General features: G+C 36.1%; 1 protein-coding gene across 12 annotated transcripts in view; it reads left to right on the forward strand.

Moving 5' to 3' along the window:
* The window catches only part of ATP8B (ATPase phospholipid transporting 8B), a 35,231-nt gene that overhangs the window by 3,468 nt on the left and 7,447 nt on the right, over positions 1–24,316 (forward strand). For 3 of the 12 annotated variants that reach the window (XM_089070495.1, XM_011647506.2, XM_011647509.2), the window contains exons 1-9: positions 6,835–7,767; positions 15,938–16,472; positions 19,575–20,106; positions 21,376–21,434; positions 21,562–21,774; positions 21,980–22,185; positions 22,270–22,425; positions 22,633–23,275; positions 23,881–24,060. In XM_089070495.1, the coding sequence (XP_088926621.1) occupies positions 16,335–16,472; positions 19,575–20,106; positions 21,376–21,434; positions 21,562–21,774; positions 21,980–22,185; positions 22,270–22,425; positions 22,633–23,275; positions 23,881–24,060 (2,127 nt within the window). In that variant the 5' untranslated portion in view covers positions 6,835–7,767; positions 15,938–16,334. Of the gene's footprint in view, positions 1–4,808; positions 5,645–6,829; positions 7,768–10,556; positions 14,947–15,365; positions 15,465–15,937; positions 16,556–19,574; positions 20,107–21,375; positions 21,435–21,561; positions 21,775–21,979; positions 22,186–22,269; positions 22,426–22,632; positions 23,276–23,880; positions 24,061–24,316 lie in introns of those variants that run through there. The other 9 variants (XM_011647503.2, XM_011647504.3, XM_089070496.1 and 6 more) reach the window with 9 other exon arrangements.

Consider the following 24,316-nt stretch of genomic DNA (forward strand, 5'->3'; position numbering starts at 1 on the left):
AATATAACAAAACGGTCAAAGATTCGGATTGCCTATATGCATCGTCGGAATATAGGCGCGAGCAAACAGGTGGTACATGCATCGCAATGTACATGGACTGCTGTACTCTCGAGTCTTTAAAGAACGATACGGGCAGTTCATACACAAATTGCTTTATTGTTCGTACATATCATCTTCAAAGATAATGAGAAAACAAAATGTGAACTAATCTATTCTTTTTCTTGATAGTTAATATATTCTGAGATTATTCTCGCAAATACATTCTTTCAAGACTAATATTTTTTTAAATAATATACATAATTTAATATACATAATTTAATTTACAAGTAAAAATTTTCATGTAAGAATTTGTAAACAACGTCAGTGTTAATTAGAAATATTTATATACCTTTTAATTACAATACAAAAATGGCATTAGGTAAAAATGAAAAAAAAACATAATTAAAGATTGCTGGTAGTGATATCAAAATCTTTAATTGAAATTACCACGATACATTTCTTTTTATAATTTTCATGAATATATTTATGTAGATGTACGTAATCATTTTTGTGTGTGTTTTCTCGCTTTCTCTCTCTCTCTCTCTCTCTCTCTCTCTCTATTATATATGTATGCTATTAACTCTGTTTAATAAGAACAATGAGAATAAATATTTTTATATCTGAATTACTTATGGAATGAGTAATTCAGATGACGAGGAATACGATGCTTCCTTATACTATACACTTCGGTATAATTATTCTAAATTTAATTCTGTTGCTTATTTTATATTTAGTTTAATTTTTAATTATATCATATTTGGAAATTTACGTTTTCATTTTGCAGTATCGATTTTGAACCGTAAGAAATCACTCATTGAAACGAAATTACTATTTGAAAGAAGGAACAATGATTAGGACATTAGCACGTTGATTTTGTTATCTCGACTGCTTTACGACTGGAGCTATTTTGCATTAAGATATACGTATCGTCGGGAGATACTTGGAGGTATCCTTATCGTCGTCAACATTTACGATACGTCTTGACGTATCGATGTGCGAACGCTTTCGAAGAGTATAAATGTTTACAGTTTGAATTTAAGTCCCGCTTTCGTAGAACGCGATTTAACACATGAGAATCTAACTATACTTTATCGCAACACTTACACAGTACTTTATTAACTAATTTAAATAATATTTAATAAAAAAATATTTTATGGAAAAAAATGAGGCGATGAGACCGTCAGAATGTGATAATGTTCTTTGAAATGTATCTTATCTTTCTTGACACTTTGCTTACTAAGTATTTTGAGATGGGATAAACATGGATGCTGTTTTAGAAATTCAAGCTTTAGATAACTTTTGTATTGTCTGCGTAGCATACACATGATATTGTTTAGAAAATTTTTAATTTTAATATATTATCATAAATATAAAATATAAAATAAATATGGTAGTAAAATATTATATAATATTATATAATATGATTAAAAATAAGATAATATTTTCAATTGAATAGTGTATTTGTTACTTTGTGTTGCTATCTAATTATTTATGTCATTCCACATGTTACTATATTGCATGATATTTATTTTTTATTAACATTTTTAAAAAAATTTAAATAACGATAGTTGTCAACGGTTATTATTGTATCATTGAAAAGTTTGCCAATCATAGATGATCATAGTAATTATATTAATATTCTCTTGATAAAAGAATATTATCATTCGCATTAACTATAGAACTTAAATACTCATTAGTAATTGCGATAGATGATTAACATCTGCTATGATATATGAATACATTGATTCAATTTTTGTCATAATATAATGTTACTATTATTTTCCTATTACGATATTGATCGACGAGAACCTCTAAATATTCGGTCACTTGAGCAAAGAAATATCCCAAGTATTGATCCGAAGTGAGTTGTGCCTAGTTACACGTGCTGCCATTACTTTACAGTTTGTAAGTTGAAAATGGATTTCTCTATTAATAAGTTCACTCAACTATTAAGGCTATTGATAAACTTAGTCAAATAAGAATTATATGCACATTTGTAAAATTAAGATCAATTAAGGTTAATAATAAATTGCAACAGCGCCGAAATTTTAATTTTGTTCTTGGCAAAACGTATGATTAAATCCATCTTTAAGTATATTAAATTCAGAAGTTTCATATAAGTCTATAAAGAAAGTTTGAAAGGCTTGTATAAATGGCACTTTTTATATAAATGATTGTGCGTGTATGTATAATATATGATTGTACATATAAAAACTGGCAAAAAAGATCAATAATATATATATTTATTCACTCTCCCGTGTGACTTATGAAAGCTACAGAGAATCGCATGGTCGTAAGATTATCCTTGTCCTGTTGTGTGTTATTCGATCTTTATTATTAAATCAACGATGCTTGCAAAATCCGGTAATATGAATGCTACATTACCCGTTCATTCATTACGATGATTTAATTCCGAGCCAAGTTCAAGCGAGCTCGCGTAAGTTGATGCCCGATACCACCTCGTGTTGCAGATTTCATTCCATATACGCCGCGTACAGCGTTAACTCAATTATCATCGTACGGACGATAAAGCATACGTTAAGGCCTCATTCATGCCGACAGCTGAAACCTTCAAACGACGTCACGGCTGCCCACCCCGTGATACGAGAAGCTACGCGATAATTCGCGAAACGTTTCTAACGCGCGTATATAGGCTTTCATAAATCATCAACCCTTTACAATACGCAGTTGGCCTTTAGAAAGAACGTATTGTTTATTAAAAACCGATATAAGATCTGAAATTAAATATTTAAATCTTTTTTTTTATTATAAAAAACACGAAGCAGCAGATATTTGTGCAATAAGACTGATATGGCGACGAAAAGAAAGTTAAAAACGGGGAAATCTTACATTATAATCTTCGGATATACTATACGACTCTTAATCCATGTCATAATCTGCGATCAAACGTGCACGTGGCGTCCGAAAGAACCACGAAACACACGCAAGAGTTAAAGTGTCATCTGCGCAAGGCCATAACGAGTCCTTAGCTTATGTCCCCGAAAAGAGGAGCTTACGGTTTCGCGAATAAACGATTCCTTATCGTTCGCGGACACGTCAGACGCGACAAAACTTTGCTGTGAATCAAGGATACGTGAATACGTAACGAGGGTGGTAGTTGGTGCGACGCGGCTTCGATTGACCATTGGCTTGTATGTATCGTTGGTCTGTCGTAGTAGTTGACGATGTAGTAGTGAAATACGGCTATGCCGATGTGTCCTTGAGATACGCGATTGAGAACTGGATTTCATGCGTTTCATATTCCACGTTCGTCGGCTTGCCCTATTCTCGTGACCGGTTGCCATTAACATAATTCTTATTCATTAAGAGTCCGATTTGTACCACTTCGTCGAAAATGTTAATTTTATATTATATCACGTAATTAATTATATTACGTAATAATGACTAACAGTTTCGATAATTAATAAGTATTCCAATTATCGAGTCGAGTGCTACAAAAATTATGAAAAGATTGCGATGTCTCCTTCTATGTTATATTTTTCCACTTCCTGTGTAGATTACACAATATACGGTTAATTTATTTGTTTAGCAATGCGTTATCGGATGCAGTAGAACTGTTGTAGAACTTGTCGTAATGGAATACTTTTAGTCAATTGTAATTTAATACTGCATTCAATGTTGATCAGTAGTGAAAGTGTTTAGAAATAATAAAGTCTACATTGTATATCTTGTTACAAATGACACACGAGTAGAAGTAAAATTCAATAAATAACTAATGAATGCATAAATGATAATCGATACGATTGCTATTAACGTGTATTTCTATCGCAGATGTATAGCATCAGTAATCTCGCGTATAAATCATTTCGACAGTATATTACGTGTCAATTTATTTATCGACAGTGAAATTTCTTTAAAAACAAATAACTGAATTTTTAATCAATAAAATATATAAATTAGCAAATATTCAATTTACGTCATTATAATTTCTCAGTCTTTGTTTTCGAAAAGAAAAATAAGTATTATTTTTTATAATTACCTGCTGATTTATGTAATATTTGAAACGGGAGCTTTAATCGAGTTTTTCATATAAATTTATCAAAATATATTATAAAGATATTTATATTGTTACGTTATTAAATATGAAAAATTTACAATATTGCTATTGATTTGTAAAATATTCGATTTTAAAGAATACACAAATGGAAATTAATATTACTCTTAATTTAGAATTGATACTAATTTGCAATTTTTTAAAATAAGCAATTATCGCTTTATCATATGATATTGTGATGTTTGATTATTCACAAATTCGCTATCGCATTTATCATTTGGCTACTGTACATTTAACCACGCTATATTGTCGTCCGACGATTTCTTTTAGAAGAAATGCCAGTATATTGTATACATCAAACTTTGCTGAATGATGCCTTTATGTGAACAGATCCTCATGGATAAGCCGGACTGTCCATCTCATCAGGGTTTTCCATCATATTTTCCCTCATTTCAATGCCAAATATATACATTCTCCTTTTTTATTGAGCACAACAATTCTTTATGAGCTCAATACATCAAGCATTTATATTATCTTAGAAAAAAATTTTAGTTTTTTTATAATATTATAAATAATGTATGTATAACTAAGAATAAGTATATTGTACAATATTATTCTATAAAAATAGATCTAAAAGATTTATAAGATTTGAAAGAATTTATTGATAAATTTCAGTTAAACTCTTTACTTAAACGATAGAGCAAAAAAACTAATGACACTTCCGAGTCTTGATCCGAGCTTCTTTTTATTGCAGATTGCACCCACGAGATTTAACAACGTGGGAGTCGATCAGTGAGACTTGGCGGCGTGTGAGGGTGGTGTCCACGGGCACCACCGAAAGCTGGGGCATCTCGAGGACAAGGAGAAGGTCCTGGAGGAGGAAGAGGTGGCTCGCAGGCGGGAGGGAAGACCGAAGGTGACTATCCACCCCACATGGACGCCACCCCCAAAAGACCACCCGTACCCCCCACACCGGATATCCTGTCGTCATTATCTCGCCGCGGAATATCCGACTTAAGTGTCGTCGCGGTATCACCGCGTCGTGCCTTACGTCACCGTCAACGCCGTCGAATATCCAGCAGGAGACCCCCTTCATTGCTCGTCTTCGGTGGTGACTGTCATATACCGAAAACATCATCAAAAACGTCATCCCTGTCGTCACCTACGTGCCTCAATTTTCTTTGTCTTCTGCGTCCCGCGATAGAAGGACCATCGATTTCACGTCGTCTCTTTAACGTCTTTGGAACGGAACGTCGCGCTCGAGGATCGTCTGTCGCTGCTGGCAGTGAGACGATTCTGTTTATAAATAATCCCACGTGGCACCTGAACACGACGACGTTAATCACTCGCCAAGCAGTGAGGGAATTTTTTACGCATCGCATTTTTATACCGCGTCACCGCGCGTTTGATGCCTACTTTACAACAGCTGACCAGCGTCGAGCCGGGAGATCGTTCCGTTTAACGGCCGTCATCTTCCGCATCGGCGGACATATCGACAGACTCCGTCCAGAAGCGCCTAACTCGAAAGTACAGCCTAAAGCTAAACCACGCAAACAATGTCACGCAGCGCTGCCACGCGGCCTATGCAAGGTGAGTGATCTCAGATTGTTATTTATACCAAGAACACGCGTACATATTGCATCTCGATGCGACTTTTGTATTATATTATGATAACATCTGTCGATGATAACATCAATGATTCTCATTAATAATTGCGGCTATAGCTATATATGACATATCAATATGTTATGGATAAGGAGTTCTATTATAATACAAAGCGATCAAATAGATGAAACACTTAAAATAAACGTACGCATATTGATCGATTCGGTTGGTTGACTCATCGTTGATTTATTGACTGGTCAATTCCAATTTTATTCTTTCTGTATTTGCCTCTTTCGAGTAATAGAATATTTTCCTTACGTCATTTTTGCTTTCAATTTCTCCGAATAACCAAACCGTATTTCCGCGAAAACATTGTGCGGAGTTTCTCCTTCCATGCGTTTATTCCAGCAATCACTCACTATTCAACTACTCGGTGGTCGATCCGTTATTTCCTCGTTAGACCGTTCCGGAAAAAGAACAATTATCATAACAACGAGGTATTTTTTTTTTTATGAAAATTGTCATAATATTTCTAATTGTCTTAATATTTTTAAATTAGACTAATTCTACGAATTTCATTTTTTTATTCATGTTTCGATATCTATATTTCGATGAAATGTAAATAATATCACGTGTATCAAATTTTCTTGCATTATTTAAAATAAGTTCAAAGAAGAATTCTTCACAAGCTTTAATAATTTTATCTTATATCTTTTACTTTAGTACTACAGAAAAAAGGAAAATGATTAACGCGTTACAGATTCTCTAGATCAGTGAATATACTTTTAAGAAAGTATAACTGTTAGTTAGTTACTGTTTTTTTAACAATAACTCTTTTTCTCATGAAAAATTGTTCTCCAGTAAAACTCCAGTTAAAATTTAAAAAATTATTAATTCAAATTATATCATGTTTAAAATTCTTTAAAGCGAAACTGAATTTTTACCGACTTCGTATCATCGTTATCCATTAAACGAGTCAAATTCCCAAGTCGTACCAGCTGTGTAACGTAGCAGATCGATCGGAACCCTAGCTGCAGCTGCGTTCACCACCGTCAGTGTAACAGCAACCCTCTTTACCCCCGTAGTCGAGACTCGAAGTCGTCTTGAATTTTCGCCGCACCATCACCACTGGCGTCGCGACGCCGAGCGTCGCGTGGCGCCGTCGTTGGACGACGCCTCGAGGTTGCACGTCTCGATATCCGAGCGAGCCATCCAGCGAGCTAGCCAGCCAGCCAGCCAACCCCTCTGTGTTCCGTGCGAAACCGTTTCGTTACATCGTCGTGCAGTGCGCCGTCGTGATCCTCCGCCGGAGGAAGAAAACGACATCCTTGGTACGCGCTGCTAATTCGCGCGAACGCGGTATTGTGCGTGCGTATTACGCGTGCTGTCTGCGGGTTCGTTATTAATCAGGTGTCTTTTCTCACGCGCCGGCTTATCATCGTCGTCGATTCGGTGCGCTCGCGAAGCGATAACGGTGAGAGTGACGGTGACAACAACGACGACAACGACAACGACGGCGACGACGACGACGACGACGACGACGACGGCAATGGCAGCGATGACGGTGATGGTGGTGAAGATGGTGACGGTGCCGGTGCAACGTGAAATGAAAAACGGTGTCCACCCAATTACCGGCTGATCAAACTCGCGACTCCATTCTTATATCCCAAGGGAGAGAGAGAGAGAGAGATCTCGCGTGTCTCGTTATTTTGACAATAATGACGACGATGATCATTCGAATGTCCACCTCGATCATGTTTCCGTTTTAATCATCGGAATCAGGTAAACGTAACGCAATCGAGAAGATTCTCGATGATACGAGACGGAGACGGCGATAGTGTGATGACACGAATTCATTATCACGCATGTCGACGTCATCGCACCTACAATCATCTTTTCATTCTGATTTGTCAGCAATCGAGGGGTTTGTCAGGGCATTGATACGATGACACGACGATTCCGAAACCGTCGTCTATTAGCAGCTACGAATCTTTCACGTTGATCCACGTATACGCTCGGGATAACCAACGTTGACCTCATCGCGACGGCGATCGATTGCCGTTTAAAAGCCTCACGGGCGTTCGTACGCACCTCGTCGCTGCACGCGCGTAAGGCTCCTCTCTTCTTCGATTCCATACTTTATCTTTTTCTTATGACATCGAGATTAGATATATCTTTGATTAGATATATCTATTGCTTATTGAGAATTTAAATTTAGAAATTAATTGGGAGAATAAAAATCGTGAAAATTGTTTGATAAAAATGTTATTTATTCGATGAAAAATGTTGATTAAATTGTTATGGATTTATTCTTGTTATTCCTGTAAAGATTAATTAATTAAGTGGTGAAGTTCTTTAACGTCAAGACTGAAAAATTAATTTCAGTTCAGCAAGAAGTGTCGATTAGCTCTTTATTTTTCAGCGGAGATTAATTAATTCACGAACAATCAGTTGATTCCGGGAATTTATCTGAAAAATTAATTTATTTTAGTTTGGCAAGAAATGTCGATTGAACTTTTACTCCTGTTGTTTTAGTAGAGATTAAATTATTGGTGTCGGTTTTGGAAACTGAAAAATTAATTTAGCTAAGTTGAACGAGAGATGCCGATTAAATTTTTCTTTTTATTAAACCGAACAATTGAAACTTTATATGTATACATAGCCTATTTATTTTTTTCTTTTTTGAATTCGTCTTTTCTCTTTTTGTGGATAACGATCATTAGAACGATGTCGGCGAGGGTGCTTTTGTGGCAAGAGCGACGAGTAAAGAAGTCGCTCTCTCGAGAATAACGTAATGACGACGAGTGGAAAAGCACCATGCCGGGTATTGAAATCGAGCAGATCATCCCTTGTGGTCGAGGAAATCTTCGAACAATATTCGAGAAATTTAAGCGTATATTTCGAGAAAACGTGACGAAATTTTGTTGAAGAAGACAAGAAATGTTTTAGAAACGAGTGAAAGGTTTTGTGTTTTATCTGTATTCCCTTTTTATTAATTCGCTTTGTTAGGACGGACAGGTTTCAAAGAGGGATGATATCGTTTGTGGTTCGCGTTTATCAAATGCAAAATGCATTTCCTTCTTGCCGCAGAATGAAAAGTAGGTTATTCAACCTTTTTTTCGATGTTGATTTTGCAGCTGCATTTGCGTGCCTATCGATCGATAAGCCGCAGAGAATGACGGGACAGGATGAGGTTCGCGTTTTCATTTGAACGCTCGGTGAAGTTTAATTAATTAGAAGTCTTTTCCAGCGTGTCGCGAAGCGCGTCGTTTAACTTGTCTTTCACGATTTCACGGCGACGTTTATCGGCTCGTTCGGGCATAACTCGACCTTGGAAATGTATTCGCCGAGAGAAATTACGATTAACATCACGACGTGAAGCTCCCCGGGAGGAGAAAATTTTTTCCTTCTGCCGTTCCGTCAGAAGTGAGAGAGCGTCGCCGATGCTATGTGTCGTTAATCATATCTATTGGTCGTTTTTACGAACGTACGCGCGAATCAATAATAAATGTAAATGGATAATCAACTAGTGGCTGAATTATTACAAAGCAAAAGGTAAATAGGCTCATCGAGAATTCTATTATATTCGCGGCGTATCTGATCGAAAATGCTGGCCGTAAAGTCGCCTCGGAGTAGCGAGAAGACAAATTGTCAATTTCTAACTGTATAAGGAAATCCAACTACTAAAGTCCATTTGTACTGTAAATGAACTTTTGTTTATCCTAAGCGTATAAACTTCAGTTGCGTTGACCGAAAAACTTAAGCAAGTGCATTTATATTTAGAGTTATTTATAGACTTATTCGCTATCGCCATAGTTTACTAAAGCTCCTTATAAGAACGGTTAGCATAAAAAAAAAATTTATTGCATCGTGATACTTTTAAGAAATTTAATCGCTCAGTCATTACCTGGACAAGTTTATTATAAAGTGGAAGAAGGATTAGTTAATAAAGATCGGTTATTGCTGGTTGTTTTACCGCGTCGATACTTTTAGACATAATGACGTAATTTACTTTAATCTCGTATTGCTTAATCGTTTAACTAGCAACCGATGGAAACCTGTATCCTATTACATGAAGTGTCTCACTTTACTCGCTATAATAACTGTTGACATTCGTTGATAACTTTAAAATAGATTTCCGCGTAGCGATAATTTGATAAGGCACTTAATCAACACAGGTGACAATCAACGTCAGAAATTACAGATTTTTGGCTAAGCTTCAAAGATATAAATGGACGATCAGAGTTTTTCGTCAGTTGAGTTTAAATTACTTCCGTCAGTCAACTTAAACGTTTATTTAAAGAAAAAGTTAATTTAAGCCTTAGTCACCAAGACCATTTTCTCGGTTAAAAATTAAAAAACTGTTTTGAGACATAAATTTTTATCGATAGATCATCTTTAATTTTGTCGAAGAATTTCTGATAGAAAGAACTTCCGATGATGATAATAGGCTCTGTATAGGAACTGATTTACGCAAGACGATGATACTGTCTGTTGGCCTGGAAAACTTAAACTAGAACAACCTAATAACGCACGACACTCATAGAGAATGAACAGTTTAGTTATTATTAATATGTCGTGGTCGACTTGTATACACATTACAATGATTAAATATGCCTGATATCGATGTTACCAATATCTCCGATTGTTGATAAAAATATAAATTCCCAACAAAAATGATACATATAATGATGAGTTTTTATGAATTTCTTATAAAGCGTTTATTAAAGACAGAAAATTTATCAAAACTAAGAAAGAATGTACTAAATACTATTTATAAAATTATTATATTAAAAAAACTTATTTCGAATACACGAAATATCTTCTCATTAATATATTACTTTTAATATATTATTTTTTAAATTATATATAAGATTTTTTTGAAAAATATTAATGTAATTATGATTTATTCTCTAATTTATTATTTTTATTATGATAAAATGTCTCTTTGTTGCTTTTAAAATTAACAAATTGGCACTCTTCTCTTAGTTCTCAAAACATAAGAGCAAAACTTTCCATAAATAATAAGCAACGTGCCAACGTTTAGGATCATAAACTTGCGTTAGGCCGAGGACGTTCTGTCGTTTATGTCAATCCGCTTTTTTATCCACTGACGGAATTAAGCACAAATGAGAGTAATTCGAGAGCAGCCGGCGATAGAATCAATTAATCGACCGAAGTAAAATACACATGAAGGAAAAAAATATGTACATCTAGTTGTGGAAATTTATTAAAAAGTTCCACGACGTTCTAGATGGATTCCTTTTGTGCGCACATTCCTTACAAAATAATTTGAAAATTATTTTCATTCTTCAATCACTGAGAGAGATATTTTATCTTCGAAACGCCTGGATTGCTGCTTACGCTTATATGATGACATCTTTACTCTCTTGATTTATTTATAATCGTAAATTCCGTTTATTAAAATAATTTTCTTTAAAATAAAATTCACTGATTATATTCTAACAAGTACACAAAAGTTAAATGTAATTTTAAATAAAAAAAAGAGATTATAAGATAAAAATTAAAATATTAAAAAATTTTTTTGTTTTATAAGTTAATTTTGATTATTTTGAAAAAAATTATTTCATTTTTCCTTTTTTTAAAGTTTGGACTGGATTGTACAAATTCTAATACTATACAATTCATATATCTAAGTGATAAAATGTCGTTGGTTGTCATGTAAACTTTTGTCTCCGACAGCGATGTTAGACGTCCCACTTTTACGTACGTTTCCTAGGAAATTGCAACTTCGCGTGGGTCGTTTCATTATTATTTCACATTATGCGATAATCCGAGAGTGAGTCGACTGGACTTATGTCCCTTCAATTTTTGGCAACGGTTCCTGTCGTAATGCAGTACGATATGAGAATAATATCTTATCCCTTATTCGCTTTATTTAATTTTATTAATATTATTTCATATTAAATGTACAATATTCGTTGATATTGTTTTAACTAAACAGAATTTTCACGTAATTGGAAAGAATTCATTTGAACTAAATACCAGTCAACTTGACTTGACTACATTTATGAATTTATATTTATGGATTCGTATCAAACGTCATTGTGTCTAAAATTATTTAAGTAATAAATTATTTAGTTTGGAAGAGAAATAGAACGAAATGAAAATAGCATCTATACTTTCGTTTATAAAGATAATATTTGTTCTTGAAGCTAAGAAACTTGCGTGTAGTCCAGAATAATCGTTAATCCGAATGGATTTGCGTTACATCACACACACACACACACACACACACACACACACACACACACACACACACACACACACACACACACACACACACACACACACACACACACATACACACACATACAATCTCGATTCTCATTACCATACAGTCGTGTCGTTGAATGAGAAAAAGGGAGAAAAAAGGCGCCCGATTCATTATCAGTATCGTGCGAGTGTTGCGGAGTCGATTGTGTCACCAACAAAGCCGGATAATTGAAACGAATGACAGGACGCCTTGGTCGAGTGCCAATTATCGAATACGCATTGCCACGATTGAAGGTGCAAAAAGCTCTCTATGGCTAGTATCATATCGCTCGTGTTTCTCGAAGTGCTTCGCCTCGGATAAAACGATACAATGAGTTGCATAACGGATCTGAGACGCTGCAAAAAGTGATGATGCAGCCGACAAGAAGAGCACGCGTGTCAGATTTATTTCGACTTTGGTCTCACGTTTTCGTATCTTTATGTTGTAAACTGTTTAACAGGCAAAATCGATGTTGTTAACATAACATGTTCACGGAATAGATTTACCCTATAGATTTATCTTATTTTTAGATTACAATATTATTTCTTTTTTTTTTTAAATTGCCATGTGGATGCCTCATATGATGCTTCCGTGAGCCAGCGCTGTAAAGATAAAGCCTGCCGTGCCATCACCGAGTTGCACTGAATATCTCGGATGCTAGAAACAACCACGTACGATGATGACGCTCCCGATGCAAGCGATATGAGAATGCGTGTTGTATTTATTTCGCGTTCTCTCGCATTGATGACATATATCCAATGTTTCGTCATCAATGCAGCGAGTTACAATTCGTCGATACGAAGACCGCCGAAGACCTTTGTAGCATACGCGGAGCGTAACACAATTCCTGCCGAGTTCCGACGCGATCGACATATATATATTGATGGCGGTTCTAGTTATTTCACAATTAAACGAGACGGAAGCACGTGCGAGACTTGTAAAATTCTCTTTGAAGAGGAAAATAAATGCATGACTCGCGCGCGTGAAGATACGAGGAGTATAAATGGATATGTGTGCATGTATTTCGGTCGCAAGCTGACACCTCGAGATTGCACATGCTCCAAACTTTCTCTTTCCCTTTTTCATCCCACATTTTCAACCAGGCCGAACTTTTGTTTTCGTATGCGTACAATATAGAGTATCTCTGAAGTCACTTCATTTCTGTCTCCATAGGGAGAGATAGAAAATTAATCAACTTTGATTGATTTATAAAAAAGTGGGTACGTCACATATACTTATGCACGTCGAAGATTATTATACTGCCCGTGTATTTTTATATTATATGTACACTGGCATAGTCGTTATGCTTTTTATTTAGCCGTTGATTTTTACGAGAAAGTATTACGGTTTTTCAGAGAAAGTATTTCAATATTTTTTTCGCTCAATTTATCTATTTTATACGAACGGCTAAATATTTATACAAATCTGATAAAAATCTCATAACAATGCTAGTAATAAAACTACTCGCTATAACGGCGAAGACAGCCGTCACGCTAACGCACTTACTAACGGAAGTGGAATGCCGCGCGGTTCCATTATCGTTGAAAACTTCGTGCAGTGCTTCCAGACAAAATCCAGACGAGATCGTGAAAGCTCCTGTTATAGACTTCCGCGCGTCGCTCTGAGCCAGAAGATCCGGGGCTAATTATGACGAACGTATAGTCACATCCGTATTCGCGTACAGCCGTCGCTCTATACTTAGTAGTCCACAAGTATATAGATAGAGCGATTTATTTATCATTTCTTGAACGAGCGAACGAGTAAGAAACAGCTGATTTTACTATTGAAAATCTGAGCTTTATCTTGTATCTTCAAATGAAAAATAGAAAATATCTTTTACTTGAAAAAATAAATTAATAATTAACTCGGTACAAGAATACAAATTGTCAAATTATATATGTATATATTTTTTTTTTATTAAAGTTTTGAATGGTATATCTTGTTTATTCCGTTTTCTAACGTTGGACGTATTACGTACATATTACGTACATATATCGTTAGACAGTATTTCTATTTCTATCGATGGTATTTCGATAATTCACAGTACCGGAACGGTTTCCTGGTTGAGCACGATTATATCTTACGTAAGAACCCCTTCTATATCGTGTCTTCGGCGCGATCGACGAATGGGTTTCGGTGCCGGAATCCTTGGAAATCTCGGGCTCGAATACACATGGACTCGTTTGCCATTATTTTGGGAGGAAGCCCGGATATTTTCGTTGCTAGACGCAAGAACAGAGGTGGCGGCTTGAGCGAACGATGACATCACTCTAGTGCGGGATCAAGGACGGCGAAGAGCGTGCCGAACGCTGCTCTCGAAGGATCTACTCTGCTCTCGCTCGAGTACACGTGTACTTAATACACGAGAATTCTTACTTTCGATGGCAACTCTTCCGAATTCTTGCTCATTATCTCACATTATATTTGCCAATTAAATATGCGTTGATATATTTTTGTTTTTTTTTAAATCTTTTCTTAAAAAATGAAGATAAAATGAAGATAAAAATTTAATTAATTAAATGAAAAATTGCTCTCATTTTTTGTCTACCCTAAATTCTTATTATCAGGAGCCATTCTCGTAGCGGGCAATCTTAAATTTTTCGTCTCTTGCGCTTCCAGCATTCGCGATAAGCTCGTTACAGACGAGACGGAAGTGCAGATACATTTCGCGATGCACAGTTGTGCCGTTTTGTTACGTGCCCGATAGGTCATTCTGGTCTAGAGGCGGAACGAATGCGCCGCTTTTCGAGCGGTCAATTGGTATTTATGCATAAATACTAAAGGTAGTTGATTTCATAGGCGTACTACCTAGAATTAGCGGGAGACGGACAACCGCCTCTAGAAAACAGGATACCGCACACTGTCGTCCGGCTATTGCGAGCGTCTCCGGTTACTGACACACAAATGCGATAGTTAGCCTACACGTGGGTGGATAAGTATGCATTGCAATCTTTTTCTATTACATGTTCGAGGATGGGAAACGTCTACTTAAGTTCGAGAACGATTCGATGTACGTATTGGATGCAAATCGGCGGCTATATTTTGATGTTTATATTTCTCTCGATATATCTCTTGATATTAATCCAATTTGCACTTGTTTTTAGCATTATTTAGTTATTTTATTATTTACTTATTTGCTCATCAATCGAAATAACTACTTGTTGCATCAATTTTTTTCCCGTTTTATTTATAATAATTGATTTGAAAATAAGAGAGATATTCTGAGGTAAATATTTTAAAATAATAATTTTTTATATGAGTACATTATATAAATTCTTTTTTAATTCTTAAGAATATATATATATATATATATATATATATATATATATATATGTGTGTATTACTTTTACTATTTTATTAATACGAAAATGAATTAAACATTAATTCTAAATGAGCGTTTAATTCTTAGTATAGTCATATCTTTTATAGATTTCGCTGTTTTCCTGCTTCCTTGATAACAAAATTCATCAGGAGAGACATGTTAGATAACTCGTCTAACCATGAATAACCGCATTAAGGAAACCGCATGTAAGGAAAGCAACGATAATAATAATACGCCGTTCTTTTTTTTTTTCCTACACGTGGCAACTCGTTACCAGCTTGAATTAGCCTTTTTAGCTCCAAGGTTGTATAACAGTTAAAAGAATATAACTTGTAAGTTAACGTTATTATTACGAACAATTATTTATTAATTCAATTATATCGTTTATCGAAAACCTGTCTTATCCTTATAAAATAAGTATGATTTTTTTCAAAAGATTATACTTTTGTTAGCAAATGATAAGCTTTACTACAAGATTCCAGCTCAACTCACTCGTTATTGCAACGATTAATCTTCATTTGGAAAGTTTCCAAAAATCCGACTACAAGGGATGACGATTAGTGATGTCATGTCGTGACATTCCCATTGCGAATATTATTCCGATGCAGTCTTTTCCACGTGTTGTCCTTTCGATCTCTCGGTGACGATCTCGATGACACGATCGTCAATTTCCTTACAGAAACGATACTACTGCAAACAGGAGTAGTGATCACATCAAGGAAGATTTCGAGACATTTTATGAGAGGAACGCTTTCGTACAAAAAGCAAAACTTTCGCGAATTCAAATTTCCGTGGACTTATTTGAAACGCTGAGAAAAGTCGGTGGGATTCCCTCGCGGTTTCTTCTCGCGGTGACGAACAATTTCGTTCTATTGAATAAAGACGTACGCTTTGTAGTGGTACGCAGGGTGTCGAGCACGGGGTGTCGAGTGCTCGGGCCCTACGAGAGAATGTCGATTGAACGACCGGGTCACTGGAACGAGAAGCAGTCGAGTGGAAACGGTGCTGGTGCGGTGACCAGGTACGACCGAATTCGGATCGCGAGGTGCCAGCTGGTGGACTAATGCAGCCCCGCGATGATCGCCGGGGACGAGAAGACGGTGGTGGGTCCCAGGTGGAAGAACTATGTAAGAGGCGAAACGCGAAGCGGGGGAGACGAGATCGTCTCGCCGCCGGTGGCGGCGTGGCTCAGGTGCCAGAAGGTGGCAGAAGAGGTTGGCCTTATAGAGGGTTTATAGTTTGCGTAGGATAGACGATGAGCGTCGAGGTCGACACGCTGGAACTCGAGGTCTTCGAGGTGAGTCCTCAGTCCCTCTCGAGGACGCGACGAACGGAAGTCGCGCGAAAAGAAGCGGTTATATCTCCTGCGTTAACGAGATCACGCTCGAGGAAATGCAGAGTGCTCGACGATCGTCAAGAGATTACCCGCGAGATTTTAATCCCCGTGTCTATTCGAACGAAGTAATTGCTTAACGTTCTCACCATTCTGCCGTTTTGTGCAGCATTGCAAGATTAGAAAAAAATTTTCAGAAATTTTTTATTAAAAAAAAAAATGTAAAGAAAATAAACATTTTTTTACTTTATGCTATTGAAAATTTATAATTTTTAAATTGATATTGATATTTTTATTATCTAATATTTTATTATAATTATAAATATAGTTGACTAAAGACAGCTCATTTTCAGTCAGTCTTAGTAAACAGGATTTTACATCCAATTTTTTCTATATAATCTAAGTATCTTTGGCAATAATAGTGCACAGTTTAATCATAGTTTATCACAATGTTATCTGTTGCATAACACAATATGATAAGAAGTTAAGCATAACTTCTAGATATGTGTAAGATTTTTAAAGACACTTAACAATCATTTCTATTGATATGATAAAATTTTGAAAAATTTTATTATGATGTAACATACAATTTTCGGGTTTTTTCAATATTTTAATGTAATGCATGAAACGTGCAAAAAATTTTAATTTCATTCGGTACTGAGTCAAGAACAATTCGTTCGAAGAGCAATTTGACTTCCTGAGCGTGTCGAGACTAAAGAGTTATGCAATTTTCTATATTATGCAACTTCCGTTCGCTAGCCCGCGTGCCGTTTGACAAGTTAATGCGCTTTAGACTTTATGACTTTGTCGGCGTGAACAAATTATTGCGAAGCATAGAGATCGATCAAATTTTTCAATCAACATAGACGCACTCCCATCCTTATTCATTTTTCATTCCGCATCGTATTATTCATACTGCACATTCATACCTGTCTACACAGGGAGGAACGATCAACGCTTGAAAATAATTATCATTCGTGATATATCTACTCGCAAGTATTTTAATTATGGAAAGCATATATGTAGGCAATAAAGTCAGAATCATAAGCAGGCAGTTAGGCGTCAGTGAGAAATTAGAAATAAATCGGCGAGAAGCCGTCGTGGTCATGCAGACTAAACATTGCATCGTGAGTAGAAAGATCTTATCCGGTAAGATTCGAACCCAGTCGATTCCATTAATTTTTCCGTTTTCTACACAGGCAAATTCTCACGAAACAGATATTTATTATTATATTTATGTAAAAAATTAATTACAGATATTTTATAATAATATAATTTTCTTTCATCTAATCCCTTCGCGAAATATTTCAAGAGATCGATATTCTCTTGTACTTTCGTCGAATGCAAGTTTAATCTTGTTACACGTGGAATTGCCATCGCGTGTAACTTAGAACCAGCTTGCGAGAGTAAATCGGAGCATTTGAGCCAGTCAGTCGAATATTCGTACAGTTTGGTCAAGCGAGCTCCGTACAATTATTATAAAAATTACATTTTAATTATTAAGACTTTGACATTTACAGTATTAAACTGAAAAATGATTTGAAATGTTAAAGAGATAAAACCGGAAATACATATGTGATCAAAGATATAGAGAAAAAATAATAAATTTTACTTTTTCAAGATTTGAATCTTAATCTTCCGACATTAAAATATGAAAAATAGTTTTTGCTCTATCGCAATTTGTTCTTGTACATGCATTTTGATATTGAGCGACTTGCGCATCGATCATCATCGTCAACATAGACTGTGACATACACTTTCTCGCGCGTACGTCATCCGCGGAAAGAAAAAAAAATCAAACGCAGCAGCACACGGTCGCGGCTTATAACGGCAATAAAGCTCTTATAGACGTTCAACTTTACGTTCATCGACGTGCTGAAGCTTTATCGCGAGTACCGGAAAAAGTCTCGATTCGCTTTGTCCGTGACATGTTTTCACACACGCGTGCCACGCGATCTATACTCGTATGCGCCGTGCTGCTTTTCACGCGTTTTCTAGAGCACTCGCGATCTTCGGGGCTTATTTTATACGGCCTACATGAATCGTAAATTACCGACAAAGTAGAACACACGAGTGTAATTTTTTATGAAATCTCTAAAATTTATTTTTTTTTTTTTTTAATTTTTTAAAATGATTAATAAAGATATAATTTCTTCCTTGAGTTTTGAAATTCCTAACATTATTCAAAAGGAATTTTATTTTTTTTTTATAAATTAGAAATTTGTCAATTGTATTGAATTATGAAAATGGCGTACCAGCTTCACGAAGTGTATAATCAATACGCGAACGAAGAATAGATATATCGCGACGATTTCTTTTCCAGTTGAAAACGTACACGTGCAAAATGATGTGTTAATTTAAACTATTTTTATATTTTTATCATTCATGATTTAATTAATTAAAGTGGCTTAGACCGGTTTAAATCTTTTTATCGACAATTTTACACTTCTCGCTCTTATGCAATCCTCATAAAAATGCAATATCGCGAGATGACGTTAAAGTCTCGCGAGGCTTCCCAAAGTGGCCGATTTATTTTTAAGCGTCGACAAACAAGATCTGCAAAAGTAGATAAAGGCGCCTATTTTAATCCTACTTTATGCTTGGAAAGTATTAAATCGAATAGTAGTATCAGTAGCTGTCTGGCTGATAATTTGGCTATAATAAACCGAGTATTTTAAAAAATGCCGCATCTCTATTGGTCTCGATAAAAATTGCTAGTTTTTCGTATAATCCTATATGAAATAAAATCTTCGTACATTCTCGACACTAATCCTTAATGACATTTGTACCATGCGTCTTTATTCTCGAGCTTTTGTACGCGTGTCGCGACCGACGGGAGTTTTCGCTTTCGTCCATGACCGTGAACGATAGAATGAAAAAGCGCATCTGTCGTGCCAAACGGCGTGTCCTCGACCGATCGTTTCTACCCGCCCTTGAACGCGAGTCAAGTAACGTGAACATTCACATGTCGCGCGACCATAAGGTGAGGGACTGCGACGGCGAGGTCGAGTCAACGGATGCGACGACACGTCGCGGTACCGCGAGGACGACGGCGACGACAATGACGGTGTCCAGGAACAGCGAGACGGGCGGTCAACGGAGGTACTCGACGCAGGAGGCCGAGGAGGACGACGATGGCGGTGGTAGCAGCCGTAGAAAGCGGAAAAAGCGACGGAAAACGCAGCGAAACAAGCAGCAATTACAGTTGCAGCAACCGCAGCTGGAGGTCGGCGACGGTCAGCAGCGACCGCATGCGATACTCACCCTCGCCTCGTCATCCGACGAGGTGGAAGCTGTGGGCGAGTGTTCAAAGAGGGATTCGTCTAGTAGTTTGGGCGGCGGTAGCCGGCACAACACCCTGCGGGAGTCCTTGCTGACGGTGTTGGGCAAGTTGGTAATTTGGAAGGGCACCAGGTACCGCACCGCCACCGCCGCATCGTCCTCCTCGTTGGCGCCACCGAATTCGCCACCCGCCACCGAGTGCATTGGTCGTAGCACGTCCTTCTTCTCCAGCGGTGAGTTCCCACGAACGAGATCATCGGATAATTTTTCCTGGAAGTCGCACCGCTGGCGCGAGTCAAGGTTCCAGACGCGATGTACATTTAATAATTGATACTTGTCAAGACAGATGTAATCAATCATGATATGTGTTGATGTAATTGTTGAGGTAATTGTTTTTTTTTTTTTTTTTTTTTTTTTTATTATTATTATAAATTAGCAATAGGTTTTTATGATAAAAAGCACGGTACTTAAAAAGCACGACCAAATTGATGTCTGATATTATATAACATGATATATACAGAAATATGTTTGCATTTTTGTGTGAAATCTTGTTTTACATTTTATTGAAAAAGTTTCTTGTTAATATAAAAAAAAAATTATTTAGTTTATTATACTTTGTATGTTCTCCTATTCTATCTTATATCTTGTATTTTTATATCATTGGGAAGAGTAAACGAGCTCCCTTAACACAATCACAATTTGGCACCGGTTGCATGCGCGTTCCATTTAACTGACATACCGCATTTATGTTTGTCATATTTTTTTCGATTGGAAACTATCGCAAACAATAGTGCATGTCCAAGTTACGCAATGGTTATGACGATCAATGCTGATTTTAAAAGTAATGCAAATTTCAACGAGTCGTATACTTTACACAGCAATCCAAGGCTCCGCACCTTGGACACTCGGATGACTTATTAAATTCTATAAATAAAAAAAAAACGGAACGTGTAACACCCACGTACTTTTCATGAACACGTGACGGATGTGCCTATTACGCAAGATCGATTCGATCGTTCTTCGTAGTAATACTAGCAGTGGACTTTGCCATACTTCATATGACGAGCCAACGATTAATAGTTTATCCAGTTATGTGGAACTGCCACAGTAGACATATAACAAGCGAATATAAAGTAATGCACTTAACTATAAGAACGATTAACAACGAAAAAAAAAGATCTGTCGTAGCTATAATGTCTTCTATTTCAGGGCTGTGGAATTATTATTTGTACTCTTTTGATATAAAATCTAGAAAATAATAAGCGGTTAAAATAATTTTATTTATTTAATTGCTGTATAAATGTTTGCCTTTTTAGTTTCCAATTCTTTATAGTTTGCATTTATTTAATGCGATTTAAATGGTAGGAATAAATTTAAACGATCTAATGAGAATCATTGATTGATATTCTTGTATGTATGCGCGCACCCCTCCCTCCCCCACACACACACAAATGTTATATATATATATAATAAATGTTTTATTTATTTTATTACCTTTACAGAAACAGAGAGGCGGATTCGCGCCAACAATCGCGAGTACAACTCACAGTTTAATTACGCGGTAAGACAAAATGTATTTTTTAAATGCTATCAAATCTAAAATTTAAATTTAAAAAGTGAGGTAAATGAAATATCGCTAGGAATTTAATATCTCGGAGATGAAGGTGGATATTTCTATTGCTTTGCAGAATAATTACATCAAGACGTCCAAGTATTCGGTTCTGACGTTCCTACCATTGAATTTGTTCGAGCAATTTCAGCGGCTCGCTAACTTTTACTTCCTATGCCTGTTGGTGCTTCAGATGATTCCCGCCATATCCTCTTTAACCCCTATCACCACAGCCATACCGCTTATAGGGGTACTCACGCTCACTGCCGTCAAAGATGCCTATGACGACTTTGTAAGTATTTCATGATTAACTTCTTGCTGTTTTAATATTTTGCAAAAAAAATATTAATATATTAATATCAAAATAAATCTATAAATTATTAAATTTATAAAATTATTATTGTAAACATCTTTTGAAAGAATATGAAATAAAATAAATTTTATATAAAGAGCTGAATATTATCTACGAAAATGGAATGATATAATTTAATTTTCAGCAACGGCATAGCAACGACTCTCAAGTAAACAATAGGAAATCCCAGACATTGCGGGGTACTAATCTTCGTGAAGAGAAATGGTCGCAGGTTCAAGTCGGCGACGTAATCAGGATGGAGAACGATCAGTTTGTCGCAGCGGATGTTCTGCTGCTATCGACGAGCGAGCCAAATGGCCTCTGTTACATCGAAACAGCAGAATTGGACGGGTATTGTTTATAAAAATCATTCAATTATTGCATATACGTATCTGTAAAGATAATCGGTTGCAATAATTTATGAAATTTATATAGAGAGACGAATTTAAAGTGTCGTCAGTGCCTGCCCGAAACTGCCGAGATGATGGATAATCACGAATTGATTGGCCAGTTTGATGGAGAGATCGTTTGCGAAACCCCTAATAATTTATTAAATAAATTTGACGGAACGCTCACGTGGAAAGGACGAAAGTAAGATTAATAATGGAGATTTAAAAAAATGGAGCAAATCGAAAACCATATATTTCAAATAAAACGTTTGATAAAAATCATAGATTATTAGGGGAAAATTAAAGATATTTGGTTCTCGTTTTATTTGCATCAAGTTTAATCAACTATTATTTACTATTACTGCAACGCCCGTCGTATTAATTTATATATATTTCATAAATAATGCAGGTACGCGTTGGATAACGATAAGATTATTTTACGGGGCTGTGTGCTCAGGAATACGCAGTGGTGCTATGGCATGGTGATCTTTGCGGGCAAGGATACCAAACTGATGCAAAACTCAGGGAAGACCAAATTTAAGAGGACCTCTATAGATAGACTGCTGAATCTTCTCATCATTGGAATAGTGTTTTTTTTACTTTCTTTATGTTTATTCTGTATGGTCGGCTGTGGTATTTGGGAGAGTCTTGTGGGCCGTTATTTCCAAGTGTATCTACCGTGGGACTCGTTAGTGCCAAACGAGCCCATAACCGGTGCCACAGTAATTGCCCTACTCGTGTTCTTTTCGTACTCTATTGTACTGAACACGGTGGTGCCAATCAGTTTGTATGTGAGTGTCGAAGTTATTCGATTCGTTCAGTCGTTTTTGATAAATTGGGACGAGGAAATGTATTACGCACCCACGAAAACGCACGCTAAAGCAAGGACTACCACGTTAAACGAGGAGCTGGGTCAAATAGAATACATATTCTCTGACAAAACCGGAACATTGACGCAGAATATAATGACTTTCAACAAGTGTTCTGTGGCAGGCAAGTGTTACGGCGACATCATTGATGAAGTTACCGGCGAAGTCATCGATTTAAGTGAGGTGAGTTATTCTTTCATTGATTCGAAAATCTCTGACTCGATGCTGGCAACAGGGTACGTCCTGCAACATCAATTTTTATATTATTACAAAATTTATATATATTGTCTAAAATAGAGAAGACTCGTTACCCGCATTAGCTATGCTTCCAATGCTACGCGAAAAAAAAATTTTAGTCATATGCTTCTGCTAAAAATTTTTTGTTATTGTACGAAGGGGTTATATACTGTATTGTTACATTATATATGTTTTATTCTTTATTGTAATCTCTGTTATATTTTATTGTGAATTATAACCGATAAGTTATAATTGTGAGAAGCTATAAAATTCTCTTCTTTTTCTTCTTGCAACTGTTTGGCAAAAACACGTTAAAATATGTTTATATTAAATGCAATTTAGTACTAAAATTGTCTTTGCACTTTATTATATGCATACGTGACTTGTTGAATATTTTTATTGTCTATATATATTGTGATTCCTTTTTTAATCATACATGAAAGTTCTCAGTTCTTCTCAGTTACATGCGAATATGATCTCAATTCGTATCGTGGTTGTATCTTTGCAAAAAATGTCATATACATCATTTAGCATGTGTGTGCTGCATGTAGACGGACAAAGCTGTTTCAACACCGATGATGCAGTGGAAGAGTGGGCAGGAATTCGTACGTCCAGTTTATACACCATTAAGTGGTCCGAATGTACGTCTTCTGGAACAAGCAGACAGAGTGTCTAATACAACACCAGAACCCGGGATCAACGGCAGCCCAAAGATTCCACATAAATCTTCAGTACGCATGTTGATAATTAGCACTTTTTATCATCAATCATAGAATCTGTACACGCTTTTATCGCTTTTATCTATATATCATCTTATCGTTTTAATCAATATATGTTCAATATCATCCGTTTATCATTGCACTTGTATCACACATAATATTATGTAAGTCGAAGCATGTCTATTATCTTTATTACTCTCCATAACTGTATCTGTACTATTTATGCATGTTACAACTTTACACTATGCTATAAACTAGATAAATAAGC

The sequence above is a fragment of the Pogonomyrmex barbatus genome, unplaced genomic scaffold (assembly GCF_055798465.1).
Source record: "Pogonomyrmex barbatus isolate J1 unplaced genomic scaffold, ASM5579846v1 scaffold10, whole genome shotgun sequence".
Classification (NCBI taxonomy): Eukaryota; Metazoa; Arthropoda; class Insecta; order Hymenoptera; family Formicidae; genus Pogonomyrmex; species Pogonomyrmex barbatus.